Below are 25,402 nucleotides of genomic sequence, written 5' to 3' on the forward strand. Positions count from 1 at the left end.
GCACTGTTGACCATCACCTGCTACTGGAGAGGCTGAGAGACTGGGCAGGCCTATCAGGATCTGCTCTGGAGAGGTTCTCCTCTTATCGCTCTGAGCGTTCCTTTTCTGTGGCCGTCTCCAAGTTTAGGTCCTCCACCACCTCCCTTACCCATGGTGTCCCACAAGGTTCTGTGCTGGGGCCTCTGCTCTTCCTCCTCTATCTGCTTCCTCTTCAGCACATCCTGAGCTCCTTCAAAGGAATCTCCTACCATCTTTATGCAGATGACATCCCACTGTACATCTCCTTTAAGCCCCATGAGATGTCTAAGCTGCAGATGTTACACACGTGGAATCTTGGTGTGACCTTTGACCCAGCGCTCGCCCTGGATTCTCATGTCAGTTCTCTTGTTCACTCTTCCTTCTTCCATCTCAGGAACATTGCTAAGCTGAGTCCCATTCTGTCCCGCTCTGAACTTGAGACAGTTATCCACACCTTCATCTCCTCACGCTTAGACTACTGTAACTCTCTTTTCACGTGTCTGAGCAGAACCTCCCTGAACCGTCTACAGGTGGTTCAGAATGCCTGTGCTCGGCTTCTGACCAAGTCCTCCAAACACACCCACATCACCCCGCTTCTCCTCCAGCTTCACTGGCTGCCAGTCAACTTCAGGGTTCATTTCAAGATCCTGGTTCTGGTCTATAGGGCCTTACATGGACAAGCGCCATCTTACATTGGTGATCTTCTTAGTCCCTACACCCCCAGCAGGTCCTTGAGGTCCAGTGATCAAAGCCTACTGGTTGTGCAGCACCAGGCTAAAGACCAAAGGTGACAGATCATTTGCTGCTGTGGCCCCCAGACTCTGGAACTCTCCCCTCCTGAGCCTGAGATCAGTGGACTCAGTGGTCTCCTTTAAAAAGCAGCTGAAGATTCACTTGTTCAAGATGGCTTTTGTATGACCTTCTTCACCACTCTCTCTTCATTCTGCTCTCCCCACCTATTCCACCTTCCTCAGGATCCACTGATTTCCCTCTTTCCTATTTACTCTCTCTTTCTTAACATTTTTTTAATCACAATTGTCTATTTTTGCTCTTTTTAAATATATTTTAACCATTTTCTAAATTCTTTTTTATATTTGTTTGTTTTTGTGAAGCGCCTCCTGATTTTTATCTTGAGAGGCGCTATAGAAATGATATTCTTTTTCTTCTATTTTTTGTTATAATGCAACTTTAATCGCCTCTCTAGCCTCTGACACTCTGACCAAACATGGTACAAAAGTAACTGAATCATATTTCATTGACTGAAAACGCTGCTTTGAATAGTCTTTCTGCCGTGAAAATAATTATTTTAGAGCAGATCATTTGAGCTCGGCTGCCTCCCGGTTGTTTTTGAAATTCAAATCATCTGCTATTTATTATTAGAAGTGACTCAGTGGTTTTTCCTGGGATTTTCATAATACCAATTATTTGCATTGTTATGTAAAACAGATCAGTTGGAACCAATGGAAAAGTAAAATGTTTCCTATTGTGATTTCATTCCAGTACAGTAGTAGTTAATTTAATAAAAAGTGATTCATAATAAATTTGCATCTGTAAGGACAAATTATGTTAGTTTCCTGTTATATTTATTTCTACTCCTGGGTGTTGGAAAGAAACTTTACTGTTAAACTGATGTAGTGGTGGCGTTCAGCCTGGGACCATCCCTCTGGAGCGCTTTCATCATCCGAAGGTTAACAGGTGTTTAAATATAGTCCCTCCCCTGTGGACAGGTCCTCTGTTTGACTGCTCACCAGAGACCTCTCACCATCATTAGCATTTCCCTAACTCAAAATGATCTTCACTAGCTCTTTACATCGTTTGTGAACAAACCAGTTATATTTGTTAGTTGTATGTTCCTGTTCCGTTTCTCAGTCTGGCATTATTTAAGCACATGTCGCACTCAGACCCATGAAGCTCCTGTTTGCTTCAGGTAATCAGATTAGTGTCGACTGCAACAAACACACAACGACTTAATTATCAGTAATCTGGTTTGTAACCAGCTTGAGACGAAGCAGAATGAAGCTACGAGCAAAAATATCTTGTTTTTTGTAAAATAATTTTTAGTAATGACCAAGCTGAAGAAAGAAGGGGGAGATGAGGAGTCACAAGAGGGAGGAAGGCTTAGTCCTCCTGGCTTCCTTCTACTTCCAGAGGACGTAATCCAGCAGCCTTTCTCAGATTTAGTTGGAGATAATTGGATCGCATTCTGTCCAATGAGCTCTCTGCTTGAAGCTTGCTACATGTTGCTGTTCATCCCTCGCTTTGACCCACATGGATTAATGGCTTCATTCAAATATTCTGCCTATACAATCCTTCTGGAAAACCAGACTGGAATCTGATATGTTGAACAAAAGCGTGGCTTTGGTTGGTGCTGAAGATCATTTCTGTAAGGCACTGGTAAAAACTAAAGAGAGGTTGTTAGATGGTAGCAGGGGCTTGGAGCCATGGCAGCCTGGAGCTATTGTTGTTGATGTTTACTTATTTTCATTTTATATGTGGAGATTAAATAGTTTTGCTCATGAAAAAGGTTTAAATGCTCACCCGAGGAGGTAAAATAAATGGTAAATAATAAAAATGACTCGTATTGAAACTATTCCAGATTCCTCTCAGAAGAGATGTTTCCTGTTGTGTAGAAATCCATCCAATCCGCCCATCGTTCAATGTTTTTCTGGAACTTTCCACCCATAATATCACATTCATGGTCCTGGTAATGCAACATTTATCCTATTATTGCAGAAACATCTTTCATGTTGCTGTTACATAACAGATCAGCCGGTCTGCTGGGAGTTTACCACGTCTCTCTCATGTTTAGCTGCAGCAGTAAAACGTTTCATTCCAATACATTTATTGGACATCATTTAAAATTGGAAACTTTTTGTTTATTTGAAACTGCTTCTGTTTCACTCAGAGTAGGGAAATCGGTTTTTTGCACAAGAACACACGCTTTTTTCCGTATTTCAGGTGTAGAAATATATTTAGGAAAACTGAATACATTTTCTAAAAGTAGAATAACTTAACTGGTCAGATTTTATGAGAAAGTTTACACGTCTTTTTCTGTTTTTCCTCCATGTCCGTTTTCCCCTGTACTTTGTTAAAGCCTCAGAGGCCTCCGCTCCCCACAAACCAACATTAGTAGTTTTACTTCTTCAGGATTCGTTTGTTCTTTTATGCTTTATGCTAAATGGCCCCCAGGCTCCCCTGAGAGGCTCCAGCATTTCATTAGTCTGACAAAAACATGTTCTGTTCTGTCGAACCCAGTTAGCCTTTACACTCCTGTCTCTTCATAAACATTGTTTTAAAGTCTTTTCTCAGGTTTTCTCCAACTTCATCTCTTTATTTGTTCCTCATCGTCATGCTTTGTGTGGTTTTTTGCACTTTTTATTGAGTTGTATCTTGATCCGTCCCATTAATCTCCTGCTTCTTTCTTCCAGTGCTCTTGGGCAGTCTCTTGTTTTAATTTTTCCTGTGTTCCTCTCAGGCGGCGACACTTCCTCCTCCAGTACCGGCAGCGCTTCTCCGCTTCCCAACAACTACGATTCCCTGGAAGGCGGCAGTTACCCAGGTCTGTTTCTAATCACAGACACAGTGCTCCTAGTTAAAGGATTTCTTGTTTTAAACAAACAGAAACGCCAAAAATGTGACATCCTGCTTTTTATTAAAGCCCGTCCGGGAAACCATCCCAGAAACACGGTAACAGGTGCTTCACGGCACACAAACACTCCACAGGCATCACAGCTGATCTTGTGTGTTCAAGTCAGTCAGATGAGAATCAGCCTTTCCAGACCAAAGGTCATAGGTAAAGGTGGATACAGACCTCTAGGTGAAGGACTTAAGTCTGCCATACTGTCGATCTGCAGCTTTATCCTGTATAAGCTGCCAAAATGGAGGGGTTGTATTAAAGAAGGGAATGACACTTTTTTTTTTTTTGCTGAATTTGGATGTTTAGCAAATTAGAAATAGTAAATTACTGGTGTTTTGAAATTTTCAGACATAACATATTCCTAAGCTGAATTCACAGCTAACCTGTGATGTTTGAGCTCTGAAAGAGGACGCCTGCTTCAGTCAGTGTTTTTACTGCATGGATTTTTAGATGTTTTTAGTAAAATAATAAAAAATGTTGAATCAACAAAAAACATTTGTACAATATGCTTTACTTGGAATGCTTTGAATAAAATACATCAATATTTATAATATTCCAATTTATTTGTAGCTTTATTATTTCTATTGAAGAATTTCCATGACAAACCATTGGACCCTACAGCTGTAGACATCCGTATAGAATAAAACACAGATGAAATGAATCCCTTTTTTAGTTACACCAGTGTTTTGTATGAATTAGCTAACCCTGAGCCTGTGTGATTGTTTGATTATTTTCCTCACAAAGACGAGCTCACATCACATGGAAACGTTCCGGTGATCATCTGAGCTGCTCATGAGAGCAGCACACTTGAGCTCCGGAGCACACAGACTCACCGTTTTAGTCTCTGCCTCAGTGTTTGAAGAGTTGAGCGTCGTTTTCTCTGCTTCAGAGTTGCCATGTGCACTCAGGTCTAAATATTCTCAGGTTTATAAACACAGCGACCAGCGAGGGATCCTCTTGTCTGTAGCTGCAGGCTGCAGCAGGGTGGGAGGAGCTGCTTGTGAGGCCAGAGTGACGCACGGTTCATCTGCATTCTAGGATTTGTAGGGCTTTGGTTTGTTTCGGTGTGTGCACATGAGTCCGTTATATTACATATAAAGTCTGATTTCACAGGACTGATTACATCATGATGGTCTTGTGTTTGAATTATGTGTATTCTGTGTTTTTCCACAAATATCATTTAATGCTGAAATGTCTTTTCCACAGATTCCATGCCTCCCTCCAACGATATGACCAACCAAGCTCCGCCCTATGGTAACTATGGTTACCATAACACACAGTCAACATATCAGCCAGGACTGGACACCCACGCTGACTCCCCCCCCTCCCAGAACCTGTACGGTCAGCCGGGTTACCAGCAGTACGCCCAGGTGAGGACACAGCTGGAGATCTGATGTCTTGTAAATAAAAGTTGTGTCTCTAAAAATCTCGATAATCAGGAACTAATCTGGGATGCTTACAGCGAGTACAGATGATTTAGTTTGGAGAAAATCATTTTTAAATCTCATTCCTACATGGAGCTGTGAATGTTTTAATCACACTTTGTAGAACGAGACTGTCTCTAAACACTCCTCTTGCTCTTCTGCAGCCTTTCCCCAACTTCTCCCAGCTGTCTGCGGCCCTGGGGGGGCTAAGCGGGGTGCCGGAGCTGGAGGTGGAGGCCTTGAGGCCAGTCAACCTGCTGCAGGAGAGGAACCTGCTGCCCCCGAGGCCCTTGGAAGCCCCTGAACCCAACCTCAGCCCAGACCTGAAGAAGGTCAACTGTAGTCCACAGTAAGTTGTGGTTTAGTGGTGGAGATGTTTCACCCGTCCTCTTCTAATCCGTGTTTCTGTTGGGTTTCTTTTCTGCTGTTCAGAACTTTCAGATGTACCCTGAGCAGCATCCCACAAACACAGGCTTTACTCAACAAGGCCAGACTCCCGCTGGGCCTCCTCCTCCACCCATTCAGAGATCTACAGGTAAACATCAGAAAACTCCACACATCTAACAAACACTTGTTTTCCTTCCTGTTGGGTAGTTTTTCAGGCTTTTTTTCTTTTAATCTAATGTTTATGAGAAGCTGGCATTGTTTATGACCTTCCTCTCTTTTTAGCAGCTGTTTAACTGCATTTTCCTTGAGTCTTTAACCCACTTCTTCCCACCTCTCTGCAGCAGTTACCCGTCATCACTTCCAACACGATTGTGCGCTGCCGCTCCTGTAGGACCTACATCAACCCGTTTGTCACCTTTTTGGACCAACGCAGGTGGAAGTGCAACCTCTGCTATCGGGTCAACGATGGTGAGAAACTGTCAAATGTCACAGCTTTATATTAGCATCTCTTTTTGATCCTAGTTTTCATTTCATTTAGTTTTGTACGTCTCACAGTTTTCCTTTTTTGTGTGTGTGTGTTTTTCTTTAGTACCAGATGAGTTCATGTACAACCCAGTAACGAGGTCTTACGGTGAACCTCACAAGAGACCAGAAGTCCAAAACTCCACCGTGGAGTTCATCGCCTCTTCAGACTACATGGTAACTCCTCCACATCAATGAGATGGTCTGTCCACTAGAGGGAGGTGTTGTAGTGTAGCTTATGTAGGATAAAAGTGGACGTAAACATTCATGGTGACATTTTACTGTTTCAGCTTAGAAACTGATGAATTTGTATCTCCTCCCACATCATTCTGCCTCCTGCGTGTTCAGCTACGACCTCCGCAGCCCGCCGTCTACCTGTTCGTGCTCGACGTGTCTCACAACGCCGTGGAAGCAGGATACCTGAAGTACTTCTGTGACGCTCTTCTTGAGAACCTGGATAAGTGAGTTGTGATGAGTTTGTGTTGTTTTCTAAATGAACAAAGAGTAGAGTCTGATGTCTGGGGTTTTCCAGCCACAACCGCACCGACAGATGGTGTTGTGTGTTTCAGGATGCCCGGGGATGCACGCACCAGAGTGGGTTTCCTCACCTTTGACAGCACCATCCACTTCTACAACCTCCGGGAAGGCTTGTCACAGCCACAGATGCTGGTGGTGTCAGACATTGATGGTACCTTTGGAGAAGATTCGGTTTTCATAACAGATTCCGATAGTGGAGACACAAAAGGACGACTTATTTTTACCAGAGATTTTTCAGTGTTTATTTTCCTGGCAAAAACTCAAAGTTCTTACAAAAAATTGTAGGTAGTTAATGTTTTACTCACTGTAAGTACAACATGCTCTGAGTAACAGCATTTAGCATTCTGCATTGGTGTTTGTTGTGATCAAAATCACCTCAGAATATTAGTTACAGCTGCAGCGGAACAACGAAACACAGTTTTAGTCTGAATTTGGTGTTTTTTGATGGTACCTTCCAGTTTGTACACTTGATGATGCCAAAAATCAATGCTCCCTTGAGCATTTTTGTGTCATTGTTTGAGTTTTAAAGGATTTTTAGTAAAACATTTTTATGTGGATAATCTCAGTGGGTTCGTCTGGAGACGCAGCAGGAACTGAATTTGTGTCGATATTTCTGAAAAAGGTCAACGATGAGTTAAATGCCTCCGGGATAAAGAGCACCAGAGAGGATGAAGGAGAGTCACTTGTTCTGTTAAAAATAATGTGGTTTGGTTTTAATGTTACTGTCTTTTCTGCAGACATCTTCATACCATCACATGACAGTCTGATGGTCAACCTGAAGGAGAGTAAAGAGGTCATTTTTCTCTTTTAACATTTGCTTCCAGCTCCTGATTTTATAACTTTGGCTTTCCTGTTTATAGCTGCAGGATTGAATGAATTTAGTAAATATGAAGTAAAGATGATCAGCCCTGAGCCTACAATTTACAGTGTTTCTGGCATAAATGAAACCTTCACCTTTGCTAAGTTATTTCTTCTTTTTCTCAGCTGGTCAAGGAGCTGCTGACATCACTTCCTGCCATGTTCAGTCAGACCAGAGAGACGCACAGCGCCCTGGGTCCTGCCTTACAGGCGGCCTTTAAGCTCATGTCGCCCACTGGCGGACGAGTCACGGTGTTCCAGACTCAGCTGCCAACCCTGGGAGCCGGGAAGCTACAGTCCAGAGAAGATCCCAACCAGCGTTCCGGCACTAAGGTTCCTACTGTCGTTATCTTTGTTCAGCAGCAAGCTCCACATCCTCTCTCACATGTGGCAGATGAGGACTAATTAACTCTTTCTCTCGTTCAACAGCGTGACACTTATCTCACATTTCAGCTGTTATTCTCATCCCAGAGCTGTTATTTGTTTATCTTAAAAAATCTCAACAACAAAAACATTCCCACAATTTCTGCAGCTCTTGTTTTGAGTTTAAATTGCTGGGTTTCACTCGTGTGACATCTGCAGCTGCGCAAAACTCAAATGGGGGACAGGAAGTGGTTTGCTCCGCAACAACACAGCGCGATGGGTTAAAGTGATGTTACTAAGGCTTTAAATGAGCTGGCACAGACGCGATATCACAAAAACATACATCTTCTTTTAGGCTACGACCCTTATAGTTTTAAAAGTTGCACTTTTCATACACTGGAGGATTTACCCAGCACTGAAGCGATCGGTAACAAACTGCCTTGTGCTGGCTTCCTCATATTACACTGCAAACCAAACAAAAGCCTTTTACAAGCCTGGAAGCCAACAGCTGTTTTATTTCAGGTTGGTTTACCTTTTAGTGATCCGGAGAAGCTTTAAATGACGATCGTCTTGTTTTTGCTAGGGTAAGTGGTGAGTTGTGCAGTTTTTTTCATCAACTCATGATAATAATGCTGTCGCTAATAGTAGCGATCAGTGTGTGCTAGGATCTACTTGTAATGAACTTTTTAAGCCATTTTAAATCCAGAATTTTGGTTTGTTTGATTTGAACACGAAGCTAACTGCTAAAAGCATTAGCACTCTGAAAGCTATTTGTGGTGAGGACACGTGAAAACGGTATAAAACTGATAACCTGTTGTTTTTATGGCTGTTTCTTAGCAACTGTTTAAGAAAACACTCAGTAACCTGTTACCTGTTAGAAGGTGATGGCTGTGAACTCCAGCATGGTCCGTTTCAGCTCCTGTTTTAAGCCGCAGTGATCCACTTCTGCCGTCTTCTTTCCGTACATGTTTTTCTAACTAGGTCCTTTGTGGCGCACTACAATGAGGACTTGAAAAAAATGTTTGTCCTTGTCCATATGAGAGTGATTGTAATAACATTAGACCGCATAGTATTTCTGCATTTTAATGCCCAGACACCAAAGTTTATAGGGTTTTGTGCAGCGCCGGCTACTTCCGGACTCCCGTCTGCATTTGGTGACGTCGATGCAACGTCATGTGAAACCCAGCAATGAACAAACCCTCTGTTAACCAGCGCAGCGGCCTAGTGGTATGAGTGTCTGCCCTGAGACTGGGAGGTCGTTGTCTCAAATCCACAGTCGGTTCATACCAAAGAATTAAAAATGGGATCCAACGCCTCCTTGCTTGACACTCAGCATTAAGGGGTTTGACTGGGGGGTTAAACCACCAACTGGGTCCCAAGCACGGCTGTGTCTGCAGCTCACTGGGTTAAAATGCAGAGAACAAATTTCACACACCAGTGTGACATCTAAAGGGACTTTGCCTTTAACTTTAATGTTGTGTAACTCTAACCCAATAACGTTTCAGGGGGTGCAGCACCTGGGTCCTGCTACTGATTTCTATAAGAAACTTGCACTAGACTGCTCTGGACAGCAGATAGGAGTGGACTTTTTCCTGCTCAGCTCCCAGTACTCTGACCTCGCTTCATTAGGTAGGAACAGTTTTGTACTGCTGACTTAATCAAGATTAAATTTGTCATTACATTCTACCGCATTTTATGTTTCCAAGGTGACTAGTTTAGTATCCTCTGGGTTCTGATCACGTCTCGTTTCATCAAAAACCCGCTAAAGAAAGGAAATCCTTCTCCTCTGCTCTGTTCTTCAGCTTGTATTTCCAAGTATTCAGCAGGCAGTGTCTTCTACTACCCGTCCTTTCATTACATCCACAACCCGGCCCAGCTGGAGAAGTTCCAGAAGGATCTCGACCGCTACCTCACCAGAAAGATCGGCTTCGAGGCGGTCATGAGAATACGATGCACTAAAGGTATTAGGATCAGCTTTTCTGTAAGGGCTGACGAGCCTAAAGGCAGCTGGACTTTTTGTGTTTTGTTTTGAGAAGCTCTAAGGACCATGTTGTGCAGATAGCTGAGCCTCTACATACTCCAAGAGAGCACACTGCTCTTGGTGTAATCTGCTCCCTTCCTGTGCTTTTCCAGGTTTATCCATCCATACGTTCCATGGGAACTTCTTTGTGCGCTCCACCGACCTGCTGTCCCTGGCTAATGTGAACCCGGACTCGGGCTTCGCTGTGCAGATGTCCATCGACAACTCTCTGGCAGACTCGTCTCTGGCCTGCTTCCAGGCTGCTCTGCTCTACACGTCCAGTAAAGGTCAAACACCAGATCATCTCTGCTCTCATGTTTGTAAATGTTCTACAGCAGGAGACTTTATTTGTTATTTATGACTTTAAACTTTTAATTTGCTCAAAGATGCGATTTACTCATTTATTCGCACTCTCCACTCTCTCTCCTCGGTGCAAAGTCATTTTTAAAAAGCCGTCCTGTGGGCAGGCAGGAGCCAAGATGGGCAAGGCCATCAATGCAAATACACAGTGTGACATCACAGTGTGAGGATTTACAAATCCTAGCATTTCACTGTCTGTTTTCTATCAGAAGCTAATGCCGGAGATGGGTGTAGGAGTCTGTTTTCATGTTCAGCCCGCATGAAAAGCTCAGCGACCGATTATAATCAGAAATAATCATTAAAAATGGGGTTTTCAGCCAACCACACTTTTAAGAATGAGTGAAAACTTGATTCTTTATTTTCTCCTGATTTTTACCTTAGTTTAAATAAAAAATTGTGTCTGAACTGCTGAATAATTTTGTTGTGGCTGCAGGAAAAAGGCGCATCAGAGTTCACACACTGTGTCTGCCGGTGGTCAGTCAGCTGACTGACGTTTACATCGGAGCAGATGTCCAAGCTGTCACATGTCTGCTTGCCAACATGGGTGAGTCTGATGTAAAAATCCATCAAATCTTCCGGTTTATCTGGGTTTATGTTCATTGTTTTATTATGATTAGTCCAACATGAGGTCTTGGGGTTTTCTGTGTTCAGTTGCCACATATTTCCTGCACATCTTAGCTTATTACTACCGAGTAAGCTGGACGATGAAATCAAAGCCCTCTTGTTTTATTTTTATTCTTGTGCTGCAGCCATCGATCGCTCCATATCCTCCAGCCTGTCTGATGCCCGTGATGCGCTGGTCAACGCTGTCGTGGACTTTGTGAGCGCCTATAAGAGCAGCGTGTCGAACCTGCAGCAGTCTGGATTGGTGGTTCCTGCTGTCATGCGCCTCTTCCCCCTCTACATCCTTGCTCTCCTCAAACAGGTGCAGCTGCAGAAACACACATTCAGCTTAATCACTAGCTTTAGACATGCAGCAGTCAGAAATGAACTGAGAATATGTTTGCTGTGGCTTTGCCTTCATAACACAGCCTCTTACTGAGGATTTCTTGTGCACCTAACACATGAGCCTGAGTGTTGTGTTATCGACTTTTAAGCTACAACAGTGTGACTCATTTGCTTCGTCACACACCCTGAAAATGGCCCCGAGCTGAACTACAAAATCTCAAAACCACAGCTTTGTTTTCCTCATGGGAACACTCCCTAATCTGAATGTGTTCCTGATTACCTTAAAGTGAACTTTATCATCACAACTAGATATTTTAGTCTAATTATAGCTCTACTGCAAAGTTTTAGTCACAGAAAAACACCAAAATATGCACACATTCATTGTTAAAGACTTTGTTTTTCAATTCAATTCAGCTTTTTTATACAGCGCCAAATCACAACAAAGTTTAAAAGCAGCAGACTCATTAAACCAGTAGTAACACACACACACACACACACACACACACACACACACACACACACACACAAGGTGTGTCCACGTTCAAGCACAGTCTTCTGAAACAAATAACTTCAGTGTTGACCAGATGATGTAATCTCTGTTATTAAATAAACATTTTTAGTTAGTTTTAAGTAACAAAAGCTTTTTATAAATGATTTTAGCTGTTATAATTTTACTGGCCTCCTTTAAAATGTAATTATGTTTCCATGCAGAAAGCGCTGCGGACGGGCACCAGCACGCGTCTGGATGAGCGCGTCTTCGCCATGTGTGAGTTTAAGACGCAGCCGCTGCAGCAGCTGATGAGAATGGTCCATCCTGACCTCTACAGGCTGGACAACATGTCTGACCAGGTGGGACACACACAGGGTGAAATGGAGGGAAGTTGATGTGTTGAATCTGTTTACCTGAACACTCCTACATCCGTAACTGCTATAGTTAGATGTGTGAAATCGTAAATGGCCTGTATTTGATACAGAGCCTTCTAATATTGGAGAACCCCCAAGGGGTCCTCCAATCCTCCAGTCACTGTTTAACCCTCTCTACCGCCTGAGCTGTGGTAATTGTATAGTCGTGTATGAAGCGTCAGTGTCTGTATTATTGGTCATTTTAATTCTATTTTTTGTCAGTGTGACCATAAATTAGCTCTCTGATGCACTTAGAGCTCACTTGCTGCTTGACCTGCAGGGGGCGCTCCATCTGAACGACTCCATCGTCCCTCAGCCTCATCTGCTGCACCTTTCTGCTGAGCGGCTTAGCCGAGATGGAGCTTTCCTCATGGACTGCGGCAACGTAAGGATTTCTTTGTACCTTTGAACCCAAGTTCCCATGAAGGGAACCTTGTTTAAAGCAGAATTTGTGGCTTTTTGTCACGTCTGTGTTAAAACAGGTTCTACCTTAGTTACTGTAGATGCCTTTTGAGCAGCTTCTTTTTGAGAGAATAGAGTAAACATCCTTTAGATGATAGTCTGGGGATTATTCATTCATTCATTCATTCATTTATTTATTTATTGTTTATATTTTTCACAAATTCTCTTAACAAACAGAAATTTCATCAACACTTTTGGTGCTTCCGGGGACCAAGTCTGTTGAGAGTTTTCTAATATGTCCGCTGTAGTAACTCTTGTCATTTTGTTTGCAATTTAAAGATCAGCTTAACTAAATAAAACATCTTTTAATTATTTCTGGTTATAATCCGTCATTCAGAGTTTTATCATGCAGTTTGAACATGAAAATAGGCTCCTACACCTCGTCTCCTGCATTAGCTTCTGATAGAAATTAGACGGTGAAAGTCAAGAAACGCCTGACAGACCTACGTCACACTGTCACTTAACATTCATGGACTCACCCATCTTAACTCGTGACGGGGAAGGCTGTTGTTGATTTAGCATCCAGGAAACGGCTAGACTAGTAGAAAAAAACTTCCTGTTTTTCTTTTTGGATAAATTCAATAAGGATAGATCTAGCTAGCCTGACCATCAGCCGTATCTCTGCCTGTTCTGACTCCAACCCGGCCCGTCATCTTACATCATTTTGCTCCTGTTTCTTTGCCTGAATTAACCAAACTAGTTAACTCTATGAAGACCTCTGCATGTCCCCTCAACATCTTACCCTCATCTTTGTTTAAAAGTGCATTTCAACCCATCGGTCCCAGCGTGCTCTCTATAATTAATGCTTCTCTCATTTCTGGTCACGTCCTGCTTATTTTAAAAATGCCTTAATCAACCCATCTCTCCATAGCAGCTTCAGACCCATCTCTAAACTTCCGTTCATCTCCAAGATCTTGGAAAAGGTTGTGGCTAAACAACTCACAGCTGCACTTGATGAACTTAACATCTATGATTGTTTCCAGTCAGTTTTCCGTAGAGCTCATTCTACTGAAACAGCTCTTCTTAGGGTCTCTAATGACCTTCTGACTCACGGTAGCAATGTTTACATGCGCCAAATTTCCCCTCTCCGATTCACACTAACTGGAATGATACGATCATGCCGTGAGCATACGCACATCAGGAATTCAATCAGATTAAATAGGTTGAGCATGGGCAGAGTGGTCATTCCCGGATCTTCTCCAAGAAACTACAAGTTGGAGTCTTCGTCATTCTCCAGACCAACATCCACGCCGTGTGGACAAGTTAGACGGCGGCCTATTCCCAATCATCTCGTCCATCTGCTCGTAGAATTCAAAGCTGGCGGGGTCAGATACACTTTAGCCATTTAGAGTTTTTGCCTTGTAATGCGCCGCTTTCACACTTCTCCAGCTGTTTTTGATTTGGTCGATACTTCGGTGAATCCACGCTTCCTGCATCTTTAGATACTATCCAGTGTATAACTAAGCATTTCTAGCCTTTCGGCCATCGAGGTGTTCAATGATATTGAGCTTCTATAGTAAAAGAAAGTGTCTGCAGCAGACCACTTCTGTTTACCTTTGTTTTTTCGACTTGTCCTGAGCGTCGGCAAAGGTGGAAAGACGTCACGCTGAAGTTCCACACATGCGCAATGGGCGTTATTCTACTCCAGCAATCCAAATGGGTGTGTACACGGACATCAATCGGAATGGTGATCGGACAAAACCACCTCTTTCAATCGGAATGGAATTTCATTCTGATCGGGCCGTATCAGATCGGAATATTCTGATTGACATGTTTACATGAAGAACTTATTATCTGATGGGGCATTCATTCTGATTACTTATGCCCTTGTAAACGTAGCTAGTGATGCAGAGGACCGACTTCTACTCTGTTTAGATTCCAAATTATTTTCTGTAATCTCATTATGGTTTTGTTTTAGCTCCACTCCTCATACCATATTTATAGTGGTGCTCCCTCTTCGATTCAATGTCCACTATTGTCCCAAATCAGCTCAAACAATGTGATTTAAATCTATTCGGAGGTTCTAAAATACACAAATTAGGGGGGTACTCGTCCGAGCTCAGCGCTGTGCTGCCATCTTACATATAACACCTGTCACAGGCTTGCTGTGGAGGTGTGGGCAGACATCAAGCTGCTTTCTTTCAGGTTGTCTAGAGCTAAACTAATAGTCACCTTCTCTTTACAAACCTGGAGGCTCCCACAAATGTTTAATATGTTTGCATACTTTTCTGGAACATTGTCAAAGGACTCATGATATGACTTATTTATGCCTTTCAGAGGATCTGTTGGTGTTGATGACAACTGTGTGTAGAGTCTTTTATTTTGCTCTTAGCATATGGCTCATCAATGCTCCGTAATGTTTGAGAGAACAGTAACGTGCTAGAGAGTTTAAACGTTGTGCCAGACACTTCCTTCTCCAGTGATCCAACATCAACTCTCATCGTAGGAGATCGCTGCTCATCTCATCGATGGTTCTTCATCTAGGAGAACGTGAACCTTCAGATGAAAGTAGCTGCTCTCAGAACTAGAATCCTCATAGTCCCACTTGCGTTTATTTATTAGTTTTGCTTTTTTTATCTGCTTAATCATTTGGGCTGATTGCACTTTATGACCCAAGTTCAATAAATTTTCTTTTTCTTTGGGCAAACAAAGAATGGACTGAATGGGTGGAAACAAATGGAAAATGCTGTTATAGTGCGGGTAACCTCATGCTGCAATATACTGGAGAAAAAAACTATAAACTAGTTTATTTTTGGAACTGTGAACTTGGTTAAAATTTGAAATGCGAACCATGAGCTGAACTCGTTCATTATGAAATGTGTGAAGTGAGCTTTGTGCTAGTTCATATTTAAATGATTAATGACCCGCACTTGTATAGCGCCTCTCAGAGTAAAGCCTGGTTCATGCTTCTCCGTCAGCTCCGCAAGGAGATGACGGATTGACGGAAGCGTTTTGCTCTCATACTTCTCCGTCTCCTGGAGAGTGTTGCAAAGCAATTCCTCGGCAGGACAGCAGAGGGCGTAGCGCTGTTCTGTGGTATCCTGTCATGTATCGGTCCAAGATAGTGTGTTTATATTGTGTTTTTGTGTATATAAGAGACTTTTAACACGGACATATTTGTCTCTCATTCTCCTCCACCTCTTCATGCGCTCACCACCTCTAAACCCACGTTTCCTGTTATTTCTGTCCACAAATAAAACACTTGCTGCGCATCTTTTCACTCCTCCAGTCACGGGGGAATTAAACGTTCATGTTTTTAGAGTTTTTTCGTGAGGTATTCTTCAAGCTTCTCCGTGTCTGCCGCTTGTTATCCTCGGCTCTCTTTATGTTTTTGAGGGCGCAATGGCGGCGGTGTAAACAACAGCGGCGTCCTGACCAATCACAAGCTTGCGTTGTCCATCTCGTTCGACGGATGTTTAAAAAAGTGGGCTCGACTGCGTACGTACTTGCGTTCCTGCCGGAGCCCTACGCAAGGACAGATAATGGCGTTGCGTGTCTCCGCACTGACGCAGACGGAGAAGCATGAATCAGCCTTAAGGACTCGAAAGCGCTTTACACTACAGTTTATCATTCACCTATTCACACACACATTCACACACTGATGGTGATGAGCTACAATGTAGCCACAGCTGCCCTGGGGCGCACTGACAGAGGCGAGGCTGCCGAGCACAGGTGCCACCGGTCCCTCCGACCACCAACAGCAGGCAAGGTGGGTTAAGTGTCTTGCCCAAGGACACAACAGCAGAATTCTCTGTCCGGAGCCGGGATCGAACCTGCAACCTTCCGATTACTGGACGACCCGCTCAACCTGTTCCCAACACTGTATAAATAAAGTGTTTGTGAAATCTTTTGAGTCATTCCTGTCAAGCTAGCAGAGTGAGAGGGTCTCTCGCAGGACATCTTTGAACCATGTAGGACAATGTCCTCACAGGCTTCAGATTTATTTAGAAGTGGGTTTAGTAGTGACCTCTGTTTAAAGTGGGATCGTGTTGAGTTTTGATGACTCATGTACATGTGTTGTTGTGTCCCCCTCTGCCCTTCCAGGTGTTCTTTCTGTGGATCGGCAAAAGCTGCAATGAAATGTTCATCAGAGACGTTCTAGGCTGCCCCAGCTACGCCTCAATACCCCCCAACATGGTCAGTGGGCTGTATGAGTAGAATAAACATCCAGCTTTCATCTAAAACCAGTAAATCAGGACATTTCAGAGGAAATCAGATTCCAAACACAAACGCCTTCCTGCTTTCTTGTGAATGTTGCATCATTTCCCTGAAAATGGCTCAATTTTTAAACCATGTTCTGCTTTTTAACAAACTGCATTGACTAAGAAAGTTGTGTCATCACCGCTGTGTGTGACACCCAAAGAAAGAGGGTGGACTCCCACAGCCTCCCTCCCAGCCGCATGCCTGCTTCTGCTGACGACTGCGTGATGATGGCGTGAATCCATGATGTCTGCAGAACTGTGTTGGCTGATGTTTTTGCCTCTGCTCTTATTCTCCCTGTTAAACGCAGAGTCACATTCCTGAGCTGCAGACTCCTCTGTCTGAGAGGCTTCGAGCATTCCTTGACTGGCTGCAGGACAACCGAGCCTTCAGCGCCTCCATCCACGTCGTCAAGTAAGCACATCTGGACCCACGTCTGCCTGACTCTGTGTGTGAACAAGTTTATCTCCTCCAGTTCAGGTTTTCAGTGTCAGACGGGGACATATGCAGACATTTTGGGCATTTTCCCCTGAAACATTTATGAAATTTGGTAAACCATTTATGAGTTTTCTATCAGGGACCTCAGATTATCATTAAAAACAGTTTGAGATGCATTTCTGATATCAACTAAGATAATTTGCACCTAAAATTGCATTTTAGGCTTGTTTTCTTTACACACACAAGCAGATATAAACTACCTGCTGGAGGTCCTTGCTTCAGATGTTGAGGCTAGCTTGCGGAGCTGCGTCACAGTTTAGTTTTAGTGTCTAACTGGGTGCTTGTTGCACAACATTAATCTCATAAATCTGAATGTTCTCACAAGGTGAAGATGAAGTCATTAGGAAATTACTTGTGGAAGTTTCAATTTTTTATGCAGATTTCTAATTTTAAGTAAATTATGCTGCTGAAGGTTCTCAGTCGTCCAGGTCATGGTAATCCAAAAGGGTTCAAATGAAGGCAACTGGACTTCTTTGGTCTCTTGAAGACGTTTTGCTTCTCTTCCGAGGAGCTTTGTCAATTCTGTGGCCATCTCCAAGTTTAGGTCCTCCACCACCTCTCTTACCTGTGGTGTCCCACAAGGTTCTGTGCTGGGGCCTCTGCTCTTCCTCCTATATCTGCCTCCTCTTCAGTACATCCTGAGCTCCTTCAAAGGAATCTCCTACCATCTTTATGCAGATGACATCCAACTGTACATCTCCTTTAAGCCCCATGAGATGTCTAAGCTGCAGCAGTTACACACCTGCTTAGACTCTATTAAAACCTGGATGGCTGGGAGCTTTCTACAGCTGAATGAAGATAAGACTGAGATCCTCATCTGTGCCCCAGACAAGCTGGTTCCCAAAGTCAGAGACTCTCTTGGTCAGCTTGCTTCTCACACCAAACCTTCCGTCAGGAATCTTGGCATGACCTTTGACCTAGCGCTCGCCCTGGATTCTCATGTCAGTTCTCTTGTTCGCTCTTCCTTCTTCCATCTCAGGAACATTGCTAAGCTGAGTCCCATTCTGTCCCGCTCTGAACTTGAGACAGTTCTCCACACCTTCATCTCCTCATGCTTAGACTACTGTAACTCTCTTTTCACGTGTCTGAGCAGAACCTCCCTGAACCGTCTACAGGTGGTTCAGAATGCCTGTGCTCGGCTTCTGACCAAGTCCTCCAAACACACCCACATCACCCCGCTTCTCCTCCAGCTTCACTGGCTGCCAGTCAACTTCAGGGTTCATTTCAAGATCCTGGTTCTGGTCTATAGGGCCTTACATGGACAAGTACCATCTTACATTGGTGATCTTCTCAGTCCCTACACCCCAGCAGGTCCCTGAGGTCCAGTGATCAAAGCCTACTGGTTGTGCAGCACCAGGCTAAAGACCAAAGGTGACAGATCATTTGCTGCTGTGGCCCCCAGACTCTGGACCTCTCTCCCCCTGAGCCTGAGATCAGTGGACTCCTTTAATACGCAGCAGAAACTCACCTGTTCAGGCTGGTTTTGGTGTGACCTTTATCACCCTCTCCTTGTTCTGCTCTCCCTTCCTATTCCACCTTCCTCAGGATCCACTGATTTCCCTCTTTCCTATTCACTCTCTCTCTTTCTTTACATTTTTTAATCACAAACGTCTATTTTTTGCTCATTTTAAATATATTTTTAATCATTTTCTAAATTATTTATTATATTTTTACAATTTTGTTTTTGTGTAGCACCTCGTGATTTTTATCTTGAGAGGCGCTATAGAAAATACATTTTCTTCTTCTTCTAACAGGAACATGGGAGAGTCACGTTTATAAGCTGTAGCTGTCTGTTGTTGTTTAACGAGCAGAAACTACTCTGATTACTCCTCCTCGCAACCCCTTGATGAGTCGTTGGCCTCTATTGAGAGAGAGTCATGTAGATTAAAGTAAACAGAAAATGCTACAGGGTCTGGAGCCGAGGACAGATGTCCAGGTTCATATGGAAGGCCAGCATCTGTTGGTTGTGAATGACATTCAAGAGTGAATTTCTAAAATAAGTCAACACATTTTCCATTTTCCTGTTCTGGGTTGCTGGGCCTCATGTTTGTGCTTCTAACATTTGAAACACCCAGTGCCACCCAGTCCCGTGACGCAATGTAAAAAAACATAAACGTAATGTAAAAAAAGATCCTCCTATAGAAAGAGAGTAAATTCAGACAACTGGAACTACTGGAAGAAATGCAGTTTCACGAGTAGATGATTATTTTAGACATTGAATTTTCATTCTTTGAAATTAGGTATTTGAATTTTTTTCAACATAAAATACACAAGCAAAAATCTGTAGAAATTCTACAACAAATTTTCAGCAAATGAAATGACCCTCTGGTGACCCAAGCCAAAGTAATCATTGTTTGATCAAGTCAAGTAGCTATTAACCAATCAAATTACAAATCATCAGAATCAGAAGATTTTTTTATTGTCATTGTCATTGAACGCAGCTCCCTGACTAGGAACTTGTTTCAGTGATAAAGTGCAACATGAACACACAAAAAAAAACACACATAGAAGGTAATAAATGATGGATAATATGTATAATTAGCTGCAGGATAAACAGTGCAAACATATTATTACAGTGACTGGTATTTAACGTGCAGGTTAATGTAGGTATCACCGAGTGTTCATGAGACAGACGGCAGAGAGGAAGAAACTGTTTTTGTGACGAGAGGTTTTGGTCCGGATGGATCATACCCTCCTGCCAGATGGAAGTGTCTCACACAGTCCGTGACCTGCAATTCGGCCTGCTCTCACTCGGGTCCTTGCAGCATACAGGTCATGGAGAGATGGAAGACTGCAGCCAGTCACCTTCTCGGCTGGGCGCACAACGTGTTGCAGTCTCGTTGCAGTGTCATGTGATACCAGTCAAGATAGCTTTGACTTGGGTCGCCAGGAGGTCACCTCCTTAGTAGTAGAATTTTTGCTGTTGAATATTTCTTTTTGCTGGTGTATTTTAAGTAAAAAAAAATTTAAACTACATAATTTCACAGAAAAAATATTCTAATATCTAAAAAAAAAAAATCCACATTCTGGTGTTGGGTTTGGAATCGAAAACCAGTTCCTAGGAATCATTTGCCAGTTTTGCAAACAATTCTCTTATCAATTCCGATCAGTGTGAATGATGCACGTTGCGTAGCTTACGCATTTACTCATTAGGAAACATGGCGCCTACGCTGCTCAAACGCTAGAAAGTTGGTTATACTTTAAAAGAAACGATGACAACATGGAAACTTGCAATTCTTGCAAAGTAGATATTTCATCAAAGGGAGGAAACACTTTGAATATGCAAAAGCATTTGTGCACAAAATTGACGATAAAGTGAATGTCATGTTTTTGACCTGCTCTGGACTGGTGGATTTCAACACATCAGCGGCGTTTGCACGTCCTCTCCTGTTTATACTACAGGTAACTAATCAACTAACACTGCTATCATGTTAGCATAATTTGCCTTTCATACACACGTCCACACTGGCAGACTCCAGCGACTAAAGCCGTACCTATGGAGAGATTTAGCTTATTCTGCAAAAGCTACTGCACTACACCGTACAAGAAGATAACTTCACAAGGAGCATGAAAGAGAACATTTGGAAATATCTTTCCAAACAATAGCAGGTACAACTGATTATTTATCATAAGTAAACTGACAGTTATAATGCACGAGACTGTGCAATTAATCTTTAGAACTACTCTTAATTGATCATGAATTGGATTCATTGATATAATCTACAATGGCATTGATGTTGATAAAAACCAATCAGTTCCCTCCCTTATTCTGTTGAGACTGTATTTTTTTCATAGAAACATAGTTTCCGCTAAACAACAAGATAATTATCAGTTATCGTCGTCTTCATGTGTCCCACGTGACCCGGCCAAACGTAAACTCACTCTGATTCCAGCTGTAAATGTGGATACTGTCTCACAATGTTGTGTCTCCAAACCCTCACCAGCAGTCAGCCCAGTGGTTTTACTATTTTTATTTTTGATGTGGATCAAATATCCCTACACATCTGCTCTGTTATTATCTCAGTGGGACTTCTATTAGTTCCAGCTTTAGCTTCAAGGTCATCTCTTCTTCTTCTGTTTCTTTTTCATTATTGCAAACTGAGCAGGAGGGACCGGATCAATCTGAAGATGAATCTGATAACCAGTGCTAAATGACAGCGTCAGGTGTTAGACCATCTGTGTTCTGAGCACCAGACTAGCAAGCTGCTGTCCTCATCTGAAGCCAGACACAAACAGGGCGTGGACACTTTCATGCCAGAGACTGAAATGTATTTCCAGTTAAACACGGCGTGATCCGAGGAGTAAAAACATCTACAGGGAGCTCATTGTTTCAGCTTCCTCTGCCGTTTGTGGTGCAGCATTGTTGCACAACCACATGTTTTCACCATTGTGCCGTTGCTGATGTCACTGCCAATGGACTGACTGGTATTTGTTTGTGTGGTAAGGTGAAACAACAGCCAGGCTAAAAGTGGCTTCATGCACCTCATTAACTGCTGCTCTCAGCATTAGCACATAATTAGCTGATGGGTCCTGTTTTTTGTTTGTTTAGTAAAGTCAGAAATGGCTAAAAATGTAAAGTTTTAACAGATATAGTGAATACTTTTCAAATTTGATCTTTTTGTGTAAAATTATCTCTTTAACTTTAGTTGTGTTGCTGGAGTAAATAAGTTATTTTCAAAAGAGCAAATTTAGAATAGAAAGGTTTAATTCCAGGTGAATAAAAGCTCATGTTTACTCCAGAGAAATGTCTGAGGACTTTTGTTTTTGTGAAATTGCTTCATCAAGGATATTTAAACGTCTCTACTCGAGCAACGAAATATGCTCACATGAAGTTTCAGCATCACAGAAAATGACAACATACATATGATTGTTTAAAGGAGCATTATGTAGAAATTTAAGTAAAAATTACATCCTGTGGTAAAATTTGGTTACTGCAGTCACTTTAAACAACTCTGGAGGGTTTTGCCGGCTGTCGTCAAATTACAATTGTCTGCGCTGCAGTTTTAGTTTACAGGAGGCACGGCACCCCCACACTCACTGATGGTAAACAGTAGTTACGTCCCTCCTTCCTTTGTTTTGAAAGGAGAAAAACTGACAATCCCCGCAGCCAGCTGGATATGAAATATGTTTCAGTATACCCTTCCTTCCTAAATGACTGGAACATTAGACTCTTGGGATTTTCTCACTGTAAAATTCTCACTCTATTCTTACATACCGCACCTTTAAAATAAAAGCAAGAAAATCTTATTTCTGGCTAATAAATACTTTTTATCTTAGTTAGCAATGCAAAAGAAACAAAAGAAAATGATGCTTCTATTCCAAATTACTGATTGTTAGAACCAACGTTCAGTCACGGTATTTGGGTTTTTTTTCCCCTCAAAATGTTTCTGGTAGTTTTGCAGCTTTAATGTCTGTGACATGAAGCCTTTTTCTGTTTCTGCCACAGAGACGATGCTTCGGCCAAAGCGACGTTCTTTCAGCACCTGGTGGAGGACCGGTGTGACTCCGCCTCCTCCTACTCTGAATTCCTGCAGCACATTCAGCAGCAGATGTCCAAGTAGGCTCCTAACATGCCGATGGAAAACCCGCCACCACAATTCTGACAACAGAGCGAGAAGAGACTCGGTCCTCATGGAATGGAAGCTAGCGTTAGTCAGTGATGGGTCGCCGCCACCGGCCCTCCAGAAGAGTTTAGAGAGGAGAGTTTGGTCCCCGATCCTCAGTCTCATCACGTCCACTGCTGCGCCACCATCGGAGGAGGAGGAGGTAGCTTTTAGGTGGTAATAAAGATTTAAATGAATGAAGAATCTGGGATTTTGTTACACAGAAACAGCCTCTCAGCCTCCATCGAACCTGGATCTTATCTGATCCGTCGCTACAGAGAAGAGAGGAGCCACGAGCCAAGAAGATGCCACTTCACTGCGTTTAGTTTGTTTGTCTGAGTCAACTTGTGAGTTTTTGTCATTTTGGGAGGATAAAATGTTTTCTGTTTTTATTTCTACATTTTTAAGACACTGGAGATCAGGATCAAGAATTGGGCATGTGCTTTGAACAGAAACAAACAGCATGTCTGGATGTAAAACGCTGACTCGGGTCGGTTCGGCAGAGGTAACTCCTCATCTGTTATAAACTGTCACTTCTCTGCAATCTTGTTTATTTTTCCAGGTGCTGAATAAAATCTCTGTCCACTTTGTAACTACTGAAAAGAATCTTTAATGTGCGATAATTTATGAACCAGCTTATTAAATAAAAACAAAAACAACTGATTTTATTGAGTGTGCTGTTATTTTAATTATTCAAGTGCATCTTAAGGTTATCAGAGATTCTGCTTTCAGTAAATAAGATGCTTTCTCTGTCAGGGAACTGACCTGCTGCACATTTATTATTTATGATGAATTATCTGATCCAACCGTTAGATTAGCTCTGCTGGTGCGTTCTTCAGTAACTGGAACATTCTGTTTTTGCTGCAGCTGCACAATCACAGCAAAAAAAAAAAATATTTTTTTCAAACACATCTGAAGAAAACCGTTAACACGCGTGGCTTTATACAGAAAGACTTATGTACTGAAGGTTTGCAAGGGTCACAACTTTTGCTGAGTAAAATCGGTTAAGTTTTCAGTTCCTGAATAAGTCCAAGTTTGGCTTTGCTCACAGTCTATAAAAATAAGGAAAATTACAGAATTTACTTTATTCTTTACCCGGTCTGAATAAGAAAGAGGACATAGAAAATACTCAATTATTCCTGTATCTAAGAATGAACAACGATCAAACAGGCAAGTTGTATGTAATGTTAATATGACGTATTATGATCGTTTTAGTTCATTTTGTAAAACTATTCTGTGTTTTATTGAATTTTGCACCTATAATCACAACTTGGTCCAGCCCTAAGGCTCTTGATGTTACAGGGGAAACTAGAAAAATGACAATATGGTGCAAAAGTCCATTAATTTCAGTAATTTAGCTTAGACTGAGACACCATTTAAAGCAGGGGTCACCAACCTGGTGCCCCAATGAACCATTTAAGGTGCCTACAGGCCTCTTCAAGTAGCACAAGTTTAAAATGAAAAAAAGAAAGAAAAATCTGCAGCCAAATGCATTAATATAGATTTCAAAAATTTATTTTCTTAATAAACATCAAAATATGTTTTTTTATAAATTATTTTTATTCTGGTACCATAGTCACTATTCTTTCAACCTCGTAGGTCTTTGGGTGGCTCAGTACCCATGAATCAGCATTCAGCTTTACAGAGGTTGGGGACCCGTGATCTAAAGGCTCAGAAGCCCTTTGCAGGTGTTCTGGACTCATTAGCTTATTAGAATGGGACACTGTGTCTAGAATATTGAACCATTCACAACGTTCTAGTTGAGATGTACAATTTGTGTTTTTCATAAGCTGTAAATTATAATCAGCACAATTATAACAAGGACTTGAAATATTCTGAACTGTTTGTACTCTAACATGAAAGTAGATTTAAAATATAAGAATTTATCATCTTTGAGGAAATGTGTAGAAACAAAAAAACAAAAAACGTGACGTCAATGGTGGTCAGAGTTTGTGCGAATATATCATTGCTCTGACATAAAACATTCCCTTATTTTTTTTATGTAAAGGCAGCTGAGCTTACTTTCTAAAATATTTACAGAGAAATATGCTGTTCTGTCTGGTGGCTTAAAAACCATCGAGGATCCTTAAGTCTCCTTCTGGAGTATTTCTTTTATCCGATGGCACCATCTAAAGGCTAACAAGCATTTCACACAAATAGTCTCTTGCTCTGTTTTTTTTTAACTCATTCACTGCCATTGACGACTAAAGTCGTTTTTTAAATCCAACCGTTCACTGCGTTTGCATTTGGGCATCGGAATGAGCCCCCGCACTGAGAGAACAAACATCTCAGCTCTGAAGCCGATCTTCATCCGCATACGTCACACGTCACGTGATCAGGAAGCAGAACATCCATGTGTTAGGAGATCGTTTTGAGCCGTTCCTGTAATAAAAAAAGGGAGGCGCGAACCGGAAAAGTGTCTGCCGATCAAAATTCAACAACGTATTATGAAAGAACGGATAGCGCTTGAAACACGCGGATTCTTCCTGATGTAATAAGTGAGTCTACTCTTTGTTTTGGTTGTTTTGGCGTCGACATCATGCTAGCGCACAACGTTCTGTGACTCTTAAAAAAACAGTAAAAATGGCGAGAAACACTGGCAGCGAAGGACTAGCGATCAGGAAATGGCTGGCAGCGAATGAGTTAAGATGGCGACTTCATG

General features: G+C 42.3%; 1 protein-coding gene across 1 annotated transcript in view; it reads left to right on the forward strand.

Moving 5' to 3' along the window:
• Positions 1-23,403, forward strand: part of sec24b (SEC24 homolog B, COPII coat complex component) — a 31,819-nt gene extending 8,416 nt beyond the window's left edge. Inside the window, exons 5-24 of the mRNA XM_015951716.3 lie at positions 3,494-3,577; positions 4,862-5,025; positions 5,244-5,428; positions 5,512-5,614; positions 5,808-5,934; positions 6,056-6,165; positions 6,337-6,449; positions 6,558-6,676; positions 7,263-7,318; positions 7,510-7,716; positions 9,252-9,375; positions 9,549-9,707; positions 9,880-10,053; positions 10,560-10,670; positions 10,876-11,051; positions 11,786-11,923; positions 12,258-12,362; positions 16,484-16,576; positions 16,950-17,053; positions 22,584-23,403. Coding sequence (XP_015807202.3) covers positions 3,494-3,577; positions 4,862-5,025; positions 5,244-5,428; positions 5,512-5,614; positions 5,808-5,934; positions 6,056-6,165; positions 6,337-6,449; positions 6,558-6,676; positions 7,263-7,318; positions 7,510-7,716; positions 9,252-9,375; positions 9,549-9,707; positions 9,880-10,053; positions 10,560-10,670; positions 10,876-11,051; positions 11,786-11,923; positions 12,258-12,362; positions 16,484-16,576; positions 16,950-17,053; positions 22,584-22,698 — 2,567 coding nt within the window. The 3' untranslated portion in view covers positions 22,699-23,403. The remainder of the gene's footprint in view (positions 1-3,493; positions 3,578-4,861; positions 5,026-5,243; positions 5,429-5,511; positions 5,615-5,807; positions 5,935-6,055; positions 6,166-6,336; positions 6,450-6,557; positions 6,677-7,262; positions 7,319-7,509; positions 7,717-9,251; positions 9,376-9,548; positions 9,708-9,879; positions 10,054-10,559; positions 10,671-10,875; positions 11,052-11,785; positions 11,924-12,257; positions 12,363-16,483; positions 16,577-16,949; positions 17,054-22,583) is intronic.
• Positions 23,404-25,402: the final 1,999 nt, after the last annotated feature.

The sequence above is a fragment of the Nothobranchius furzeri genome, chromosome 1, assembly GCF_043380555.1.
Source record: "Nothobranchius furzeri strain GRZ-AD chromosome 1, NfurGRZ-RIMD1, whole genome shotgun sequence".
Taxonomy (NCBI): domain Eukaryota; kingdom Metazoa; phylum Chordata; class Actinopteri; order Cyprinodontiformes; family Nothobranchiidae; genus Nothobranchius; species Nothobranchius furzeri.